Source organism: Propithecus coquereli, unplaced genomic scaffold, assembly GCF_000956105.1.
Source record: "Propithecus coquereli isolate 6110/MARCELLA unplaced genomic scaffold, Pcoq_1.0 Scaffold659, whole genome shotgun sequence".
Taxonomy (NCBI): domain Eukaryota; kingdom Metazoa; phylum Chordata; class Mammalia; order Primates; family Indriidae; genus Propithecus; species Propithecus coquereli.
In genome coordinates, this window is record NW_012152607.1 from 74,623 (window position 1) to 85,562 (window position 10,940).

Below are 10,940 nucleotides of genomic sequence, written 5' to 3' on the forward strand. Positions count from 1 at the left end.
CTGTCAACCTCTAGTCATTGGTACTGGCTTGTTTTGAGAGTTTAAAAAAAAAAAAAAAAAAAACACAAGAAAACACCACCACTTAAATCATTCTTTTCTTTCCCTTTTCAGGAGCATCTAAAGGCCTTTGATGATGAAATCAATGCTTTTTTGGACAATATGTTTGGACCTCGAGGTAAGTGAGCTACTTGAAAACTTAATGTGGAAGGAACACAAGGAAGAATGCCATTTAGTTATAGAAAAGGATCATGGTATTTCTGGTGTCTTGAAAATAGCATGGTGCTTAACATTTAGAAACTTAACTTCCCTCGCCTTTAATATACTTCTCCTAGAACATCCAGAAGGCCCCATTTCTACTCATGCTCAACCTGTCTTGGGATTAAAGAAGTTCCAGGAGCAGGAAGTGGGCACAGAATTAACTGCAGTACTTTCTTCCAGGGTTTCTCTGGCGGCCAAACCAGTTTGTAGCTTTCCTTCTAAACTATGCTGCTTTCCTCTCCTCTCTCCAACACGCATTCACCTTCCACCTTCCTCCAGGCACAGTCACATATGATACTTCTGCTCTTACATGCCTCAATGAATCCCCATTAAAGATTTGTGTGTTTCTCTGCCCAGGCCCTTAGGATCAGCTCAGATGTCTCTCCATCATTCCTTTGTCACCACTTTACTGCAGTGTCCTCCTAACTCCTCTCTCCTCTTCCACTTTTGTCCTCTTCCAATCAGTTTTTAAGTATCTGCTGGAATAATATTCTGAAGACCTAAATCGTATCCTGTGGTACGCTAGAGCAAAACTCATCGATGTCTTCCCACTGCCTTCGGGGTGAAAATCACACTTCTTGTCTCAGACTGCGTACCCTGTGTTATCTAGCCCTGCTACCTCTCCAGCTCAGTTGGCGGCAGTCTCCCTCACTGGCTTTGATACAGCTGCTCGAGTCATCTTTTAATTTCTCAAATATGTAAAATTCTTTGATATACTGTTCCTTGAGCCTAGAATTCCCCCACGTCTCCTACCCTGTCCTCCAATCTAGTCAGCTACTTCTCAAACTTCAAGTATTAGCTTAAGTGTTACCTTTTCAGATGGGCTCTCCCCCTCTAAAGGACATAGTCCGCTCTTGTCCTGTTTCACTTCCCATGGTTTCAGTTACTCGCTGTCCACTGCACTCTGAAAAAGGTGAGTAGAGTACAATAAGATATTTAGAGAGAGACCACATTCACCATTACAGTATGGTTATAGTGGTTCTATTTTATTGTTGTTACTCTCTTATATGCCTGATTCATAAATTAAACTTTATCACAGTATGTATGTATAGGAAAAAACATAGCATATACAGGGTTTAGTACCATCTGTGGTTTCAGGCATCCTGTGGGGGTCTTGGAACGTACCCCTTGCAGGTAGTGGGGGGACTGCCGCAGATCCCTCATTATTCTCTTTCTCAATCCCTGTTTATTTCCTTCACTTACTTTATTGTTATTAATAGCCATTTCTCCCATTAAGGCAGGAACCATGACTATTTTACTCGCCATTTAACTCCAGGGCTTATTATAGTTCTGGGAAAATATTAGGCATTGTATATTTTGCAAATAAATGAGTGAATCCTAGACAAAATGTTTTGTTTTATTTGAGCGTTGCTCATTCACAGAACTGTGGAAAGTCCATGGTTCACTACAGCATTATTGGGGGAGATAGGAGGGAAATGGGGTGGTTTTTCTGTTTCTCAAAATCTTTAAACAATCACTTAGAGAGTTTTTAGACCATTCTCCAGTTTCTACATAGGGCCATAAACTATTCTAAGTCAATGACTATATGGTTTTAATATAACAATATAATGATTGTATACAGCTTAAAAAATACTTTCACATAGGTTTTTTGTTTTTTTTTTTTTCCCATTTTATCCTCCTGATCCTATGGGGCAGGAAGGGCAGGATTATCATTACCTTCATAACCTCCTTTAATGTGTCGTCTCCCCCACAGTTCTCGTGGGTGGGGAGGAGAACAGCTCAGCGTAGAGGGCGTCACCCTCTCACTTAGGTGTGCAGGATACGAAGGGAACTATGATTTCTTGGTGACTGTGGCTTTCTATTGGACACTTCCACAAGAGAGTTAAACAGCAATCTTTCTGAGCCAAGTTCACACTGAACTTTGCCATCAGTTAAGATCGCCGTGACTGGGAGTCATGTGGATACGGGATCAACTGAAGAAAGGATCCCAGTCGTTTACTCAGCATTGGTCATTTTTATGGAAGTTTCCTTTGTAACAAGGAGATTGTAGAATTGACAGTCGACAACCAAATCAGATGACTTCCACAGTGACAAGGTGTCTAGCATCTAAGCCATCAAGAATCTTTTTCCCTTCCTAAAAGTGACACAAGCTTAAGTTGACTGGCAAGTCGCCTAGTAAACTTCTCGACGTCCCCAAGTCTTCTCTGATTTTGCCTAGACCATCAAGGATATTGTTCTGGACAAATGCCTGACACAGATGCAGAGATAACATTTCTCAAGTCCCAAAGATAAGAAATGTTATTGCGAGTATTTGTTCTCATTTTTTGGTTGGAATGATTATGATTTTCCTTAACACCTTTAGCAAACAATTTATACGACCATGACAAAGTAAATAAAAAACTTCAGGTGCTATATTAGTTTTGCAGTATGTGCTTGACTCCATGTGCCAACCGATACATATCTAATGGATGTTTCCTCTTAGTTCGGCACTGAGTAGACAGAAGTGAAACAGAGCAGCAATGTCAGACCTAGCTGCTGTCTCCTGGAGCATGTGCTGTAGTTGAGGAAGTAACACTAGTGCGTCTGAAACAGTTAGAAAGCAGTTAAGTACTAACCCATGTTTGTCCATTTCCTAGGGCTGCCATGACAAAGGTCCACAAACCAGGTGGCTTAAAATAACAGAAATATATTCTCTCACCGTTCTGGAGGGTGACAGTCTGAACTCAGGGTGCCGGAAGGGCTGTGCTCCCTCTGAGGTTCCAGGGAAGAATCTCTTCCATGACTCGCTCCTAGTTTCTGGTGGTTGCTGGCTATCTTTGGTGTTCCTTAGCTTGTAGATGCATCACTCCAATCTCTGCCTCCATCTTCACATGGCATTCTCCTCTTTGTATCCTTGTGTCTAAACCTCCCCTTCTTATAAGGATGGCAGTCACTGGGTTAGGGCCCACCCCAATCCAGTATGACCTCATCTTAACTAACTGGATTACATCTGCAAAAACCCTATTTCCAAATAATGTCACATTCACAGGTACCAGGAGTTAGGACTTGAACGTATCTTTTTGCAAGATACAATTCAAACCACAGCACCATAACAAGAGGTAGGGTAGCAATTACACCCTATATAATAAGATCACTATGAGCATTATGTAAGTTAATACACGTAAAAGGCTTCAGGACAGTGCCTGGCACAGAATAAATGCTCAGTAAATGTTAGTCATAGTAACAGTATTATAACCATAAAATACATAAATTATAAAATGGTAATTATTTTGTTATGCAAATGAGGAGCTGTAAATTATGAAAGAGCAGTAGAAAGTGTCTCCCTTCAGAAGGCAGGATGTTTATCTGGGCATTAAAGGATGAGAGGGTTTAGATAGGGAGATGAACATTAGGAAGTGGCACACAGCACAGGCTTTTATGACAGGTGATTGTGAGCTAGTTGTATGAAAGGTAGTTATCATTAGTCACATGAATGCTGAGAAGAGCTTTCCTACCTTTTTATCTTTATCATCAAGGGGAGACATTTACAGAATACGTGATGGGACAGTTACAGCTTGAGAAGGCCTTTCCTCGTAGAAATGGCACTGTGTGTAGGATGGGTGGCTTAATGAGAGACTGGTGGTAGACAGGTAGACAGAGTATGCCAGGAATAGGGCCTGAAACTGGCAAAACCAAAGAATCAAGAAAAGGGCATTGCTTGTTGGCAAAACCAGCCCCTTACACCTCTATTATAGAGATTAAAAACAGCATGCAATTTTTATATTTCTGGGCCAAATTATTTAAACAAACAAGAAAACCAAAATAGAGAACAAAAATCATTTATGCCTACAATTATTTTCAGGGGTTACTAGTTATATTATAGATCTATTATGTGGGTTTTATTTAGGCTTTTAAATTTTCACTCTCCAGAGTAAGGGGCCCTTGATGTATCCAGGTTCTTGCTTCCCTGCTGTTTATACTTCTGGTCCCATGGCCAGTTCGTGGTCTTTGGTTTTATTTTCTGCCCTCAGTTCTGAATCATCAGCTCCAAGGCTATCTTCAGATTCCCACGCTTGCTGTACTGTCATCTGTTGCTGTCTTTGGATCAGAGGAACTCTAAACCCATTCCTGGTTTACTGCACAATGATCCTGGCAAATCCTGGGCAGTGTGGGTTTTACGAATGAGGATACAATATCTGTATGCCTTCTTTCCTCTGACTGCTCAGACTGTCTCCAGGGGAGGATAGCAGCAAGGTATAATGGGCTGGGAGACAGAGGTGATCAATTCACATCCCGACTCTGTTGCCAACTATTGTGTGGCCTTTTGCAAGTTACTAAAACTTTCTGAGCTGTTTTTTTTTTGTCCGTAAAATGGCATAATAGGACTTACTTCATATTAATTGAATTAGAGTAAATAAACGCAGTAACTGTTCTAAAGTAAGCATTCAAGAACTGTTACTTCCCATCTTTCTTTCTTTTTCTTGTCATTCAGTGTTCAGGTAAAGCCATGTTTTTGCACCGTGAAACCTTCCTTAACTATTCAGCCCCCACTGGTTTCTTCTTCCCCTAAACTCTAACTTAAATCTGGCATTTTACTATAGTAAAACAACTGTACTATAGCTATTTTCCTATATTTATATAGCTATTTTACTATAATACTTAATGATGTATCATATTGTTCCCTGTTGCGTCTGGTATGTACAAATACAATGTAAGTGGCAATATTGACAATTAAACAGAAGTGTTACCTTCATGATTCTCACTGTGTTTCTTTTCAGATGCTCGAGTCAGAGGGTGGTTCATGTTGGACTCTTACCTTCCTACCTTTTTTCTTACTGTCATATATTTGCTTTCAATATGGCTGGGTAACAAATATATGAAGAACAGACCTGCGCTTTCTCTCAGGGGTATCCTCACCTTGTATAATCTTGCGATCACACTTCTCTCCGCATATATGCTGGCAGAGGTAAGTGATTATGTAGCTAAAGCTGGAGTCCAGTAACTGAGCAATTTTTAGAAGCAATCACATCTAGCTTACTGGAACTATCCAAGGTTACTATCAATACTGTTCTTTAAGACCTCAAGAACTTGTTCCAGAGTTTGATATCATTCCTTCCGAAAGTCTTGGAAGTCCTTGTTTCTCTCTTGAATTTTTCTAATCCCAATTTGGGTCTATTTCTTTAGTCCTTAGTCTAATTGTAATTTAGAGTCACAATTTAGGTCTGAATGGCCCTAAAGTTCATGTTATAATTTTTTCCATTTACAGATTATAATACTAAGGCTTAGAAAAATTATATAATTTGCCTGAGAATAGACAGTGATTAACAGAATATTTTTTAAATTAACTTAAATATCAAATTCATTTAGTTTGAAATGTAAAAAAATATATATATATGCCTTAAAGAATACTCTGCACATCTTTGGAACACTCTGACAGTGGCCTAGCTGTTTCTCAGGAGCTGACATTCCAGCTAAGCTCTAGTGACCTTACTTCATGTGCTCTCACTCCTCTGTAAGCACAACCGAAGTAATTTTACAAGAAAAAGAAAAAGTGACGATTGCCCTGATTATACAACCAAAAGTTATTTTACTACAAGGGAAAATCTAAAATTGTGAAATAAACTTGCTGTAGCAAAAAAAAAAAAAAAAAAAAAAAAAAAGACGAAAGGAATAAAAACATAAAAATCTTTTTTAGAGAAAAGTTAGAATAAAATCATTCATACAAGTTATAAATGGCTGATAATGGCACAAATACAGCTGCCTTCTGGTGCACTTGAGTTCTAAAAGAAAATAAATCCTTGCCTTAAAATTTAGATTCTCTCACCCAGATTTTATTTTGTACATTATTCTGATATGCACCATTCTAATAATGCTTAATCATATTACCTTAAATGACTAGAATGAAGCAGTAGTAATGGAATTTTAGCCAACAGAATGCAGGAGATGGAATTTGGGGTCAGGAAAGCCACGCTGACAACTCTAAAATCATATCACATAGCTGCTCACTAATTTACCTTACTCTGAAAGGACTGTTTTTATTTTGGTTCTTTACTAGGGGAATTTTAGCTCACTATATGAGCTTGCAAGATAGCAGTTTATGGAGTTAGTTTTCTCTATGTAGTATCAAGAAAGATAGTCTTCCTTGGATTGTTTCTCAGAAGTAGCATCTGCATCAGAAGGGCCAGACTGCATGTCTGACCACGTCAGCAGTCACCCTCCTGTTTGGACGGAGCTTGGACATAGTGGAGTCAGAAGATGTGAGTTTAAGTTTTAGCCCTGTCACCTTCTGTGTAATTTTAGAAGAGTTACTTAAGCTCTCTGAACCTTAGGCAACTTATCTGTAAAGTGGAGATACAATATCCTACATAACTCTTGGGTGAGTTGTAAGGACTAATGAGTTCTCTTCAGCAAAAATTTGTTAAGCTCCTACTAGGTGCTGTGAATAGGAAGCCTTAAAGGTACAAGATGGGTATGACATGGCTTCTGCACTTGAAGAGCTCACAGACTAACATGCAGTAGCAGTTGGTAAATGTGAAAATGCTATGTAGACTGTAAAGTGCTAGTTGTTTATTAGTAACCATCAACAGGAACAAGAACAACAATTTAGTTTTAGAATAACCAAGTAAATGGTTTCTGTCTTTTCTAGGCAGAACATCTCTGTATGAGCACATTCCCTGCTGCTAATTTTATCTATTGCTTATCTATTCTTTCTCTCTCACACTTTTGGATCTCCCAGTTCAAAATCACTACCATTGATTGCCTCCCAGTTTTCTCTCTTTGATTATAATCTCTTTCAGAGCAGACATAAGGTCTTTCTTTGACATTTTAGGGGTATGTTTAATAGACACTACTTAAGTGACAGATTGATTTAACCTTGCCAACTTGTTATGCCCCAGCAGATGTTTGCTTTGGCTGGGAAGTCACTGCAGTAATTATTAAGTCTTTCAACAAATATGTATCAAGTTCCTATACTGCGTTATATTCTATTGTAAATTCTAGAACACAGCCTTTGCCCCGTGCGAAAGTGAATGATGGGCTGGTGGTAGGACAGGCCTCACTGAGGAGAGGACATTGGAGCTGAAATGGAATGACACAGCAGGCAGAGGAAACACTGGATCAAGATGGGGTGGAGAGATGGCAAATTACACAGGGCCTTGGAAGCATTTGGCTTGTACTCTAAGTGTAGTGGAAAGCTATTGGAGGATTTTAATGAGGGGAGTGATATATCTTTTTAAAATAGATCACTGGCTGCTACGTGGAAAATGGACTATGAGGGTGAGTTGGGGGTAAGAATGGAAGCAAAGAGTCTAGTTAGAAGACGGTTGTAGTACTACAGGTAACAGATGCTAGCAGCTTGGGTTAAGGTAGAGTTGGGGAGAAGCTGACAGATTCTAGGTATATTTTGGAGTAATTTAGTCCATACCTTCCTAAGGCTAACCCAATTTGACAGCCTTGTTTCCTTTTCTTCAACACGTATGTTTGGATGGCTCCTGCACCCAAACCATTAGGGGATCAGGGTCCAGGGTAAGACACACAGTTTCCTATAGCTTGGCTGCTTAATTCTAGTAATATTAATACTATTTGGTTATTAAATTGTCAGGTAGTTCTGCACAGGTGCCAGAGGGATGGGGACAGCCTGGATAAATATGACTAAAGCAGGAAATGTCATGGGGAAACAGAGAATATGCCCTGTCCTCTGCACACTCGGGTTGCTCTATACTGTGTCGTAGCGTACAAAGGAGAGATTAGAGCCCCTTACTACAAAACTGCAGCCTCACCATAGAAATTCTTAATTAATCCTTGTGCACAGAGTTAAACAGCTTTCTTAGTTTGAAAAATGTAGGAACACATAAAAATTTACATGTACTTTAAGGTATTCCTAGATCCCCTCTAGCCTGTTACTGATTCCGAGTTGAGAACCAGGAGCATAAAGCCCCTGGGGGATATTGGGAGCACCTGATCTGTGATAGATGCCATCAGGAAAATCCAAGGTTTCCTTCTCTCACTGGATTTATTTATCCTGAGAATCTTTAATTATTGTGATGTTAACTGAAAGGTGTTTTTGTTAGAAGCAAAGAGAGGTATATCAGGACAGTAAAGAAAAGACTCTTAAAGGTTCTAAAACATTTTAAATGTTATAGTCTATCTCTTTTTAATGTTCAATCCTTTAATATCCAGTCCCTCTGTGCTCTGTGTGTATACCTTAACAGATCTATACCTTTACACTCCTCCAAGACAGCAGCAGAAACCAGTGGGCCTTTCGCCTATGATAATACCTTAGGTAAATCAATGCCAAATGCCCTATATGCTAGAATTTTAAATTTTAAAAAGGGAGAAAACTTCCTTCATAGGATTTTCAACAAAGAATTTTTTGAAAGCTCCTTTTCTCATGATGTTGTGAAAAGAGCACTAAATAATGAATTAAGAAGTCTGAATTCTAACCATTGCTCTCCCACTTTCCATGTAATCTTGAGCAAATCATTTACTCATCAGATATTTATTGAGTACTTAATGTGTGCCAGGTACTGGGCAAGGAACTGTAGATACAAAGGTGAGCAAAAAAAAAAAAAAAAAGGCATAGATTTTATGTAGCATTTTTGTTTTTGAGAGTGATGGGGAAGATAGACAATCAATTAATCACATAAATTGATTACCAACTAGCATAAATACAATGAAGAAAATGGTTTAGGAAACTTTCTGAGCTTTGTTTTTCATATCGTAAAGGGGCAATATATACATATCTTATAAAATTGAGATGATCAAATAAAATAAATATGTGTAAATCAATACAAAATATTATTAAAATTTTAGTGTAATTTCCTCACATTTGTTTACATTAAATTCTACATTTTACTTGGTACATTCTACTATATAATTCCTTACATAAAATGTTGTGGCTCCAGTGATAGCTAAATTCTATTATTTTGGCTGATGTAAATAGAAGTAAAATATGTTAATATATATAACCATTGATTTCAGTTTAACAGCAAGAATTAAATCCCTTAATAATATGTGTTTGAGCATAGGATTGAGTCAAATTCAAACCTTGAATAGATGCCAATCAGAGACATGAATGGGAAATTCAGTTTGCATTCAAATTTGTGTGTTGATTTTTTTTTTCTTTCTTTTCTGATTCTTTGGCAGCTCATTCTTTCCAGTTGGGAAGGAGGATACAACTTACAGTGTCAAGATCTTGCCAGTGCAGGGGAAGCTGATATCCGGGTGAGCCATTAGAAGCAAATCAATTGAAAAGGAGAGGAGGCTTTCTCCTTCCAGATACGAGGATAGGACTGGGATTAGATAAGAAAGGAGTTCCTGTTCTAATAGAAGTGCTGGGTAATAAAAATGGTTTCCGAATGCCCATCTATGGGGGACTGACTGAGTAAACCATGGCACATCCAGGTAACAGATGCCTCTACAGAATGGAATGAGGAAGAGGCATTCTATACTGTTAGAGAATTGTCTCCAGGATAGATTTAAGTGAAAAAGAGCAATTTTCAGACTCTGTTTATACTATAGTCCCTTTGTGCAAGAAATGATATGAATAGGTGTATATGCTTATATTTTCAAAAAGAAACAATGGGAGGATAAACCAAAAGCTAATATAAATTTTTTCCTTTGAAGGGAGGTAACAGGGCAGAGGGGATAAGGATGGAAGCTAGACTTCTCTGAATGTACCCTTGTGTTATAGTTGGAATCATTAAGTGTTTTTAAATTTAATTTTGTTTTATAATTATGTAAAAGAAAGCAACGTAGTCTCCCCCCAAAAATTTGGAAATAAATTTTACTAAATTTTAACTAAATTAAATGAATATAAGTATTTATTAAGGTGGTGACATAAGCACCCAAAGAAAAATTATTTCAAGTGACTTTAAAATAGTTTTTCTCTGGACATCCCCAGTGGGATATATCTTAACAGTATTCAGGAACTTTTTGTTGTTATTGTTAATAAATACTTGTATCGCTTTTTTGAGACTGTTATAGGTACACTGTAGGATAAATTAAGTATATAATAATATCATTAGGAACTAATATTTAAAATACGGAAAAAAAGAGATACCAATAAAAATATTGAACTAAATCCCAGTAATCATAGATTCACATTGGAAATATCAGAATTAACTTTATTTAAAAAAAAAAAAAACAACTTATTTTTTTAGCTCTGTCTGTAGAAAAGGCTTAGTCTATGACCACCCAGTACCATGAGCAATAATTACCCAGATTGTGCTCTCTAAATATAATTTTCTACCAGAAAGGATTAGGGTTCTTAGAGAATTGTCCTTCTCCTGGTTTGGACAGGAAACATATATATAACAGAAGATGAACCCAGGACATCTTATGACAGAAAGCAAAGAAGATATCCAAGACTACCGGGGTCATGATAAAAAGATATAAGAGCCACCTTGAAGGGATGCCCCCACCCCAACTGGTTAAAGATAGGGCAGTTTGATTATCAAAAAGAATGCTGATTGTAATGGATTGGAACATATTAAGTATATTAAAAACCATGAGTTTAAAATGATACCTTAAAAAATATATTCTTAACTTTTGAAGGTTGCTAGAACACCAGCTCATTCTAGGGAAAAATAAAATTAAAGGGAAAGAATTAAACATCTGTCTTGCCTTTCATATGTGAATTTCCAAATAGATGAAAAGGGAAAGTTCTTCTCTATAAAAGAGAAAAATGTATAAGTAATGATAGAATTAGAAAATCACCATTTTGCAATTCCTGGTGAAATAAT

The 10,940-nt window shown here is 37.6% G+C and overlaps 1 protein-coding gene across 1 annotated transcript in view; it reads left to right on the forward strand.

The window, feature by feature from the left end:
- The window catches only part of ELOVL2 (ELOVL fatty acid elongase 2), a 65,135-nt gene that overhangs the window by 3,831 nt on the left and 50,364 nt on the right, over nt 1–10,940 (forward strand). Inside the window, exons 2-4 of the mRNA XM_012660149.1 lie at nt 112–175; nt 4,977–5,164; nt 9,343–9,420. Of these exons, the coding sequence (XP_012515603.1) occupies nt 112–175; nt 4,977–5,164; nt 9,343–9,420 (330 nt within the window). The remainder of the gene's footprint in view (nt 1–111; nt 176–4,976; nt 5,165–9,342; nt 9,421–10,940) is intronic.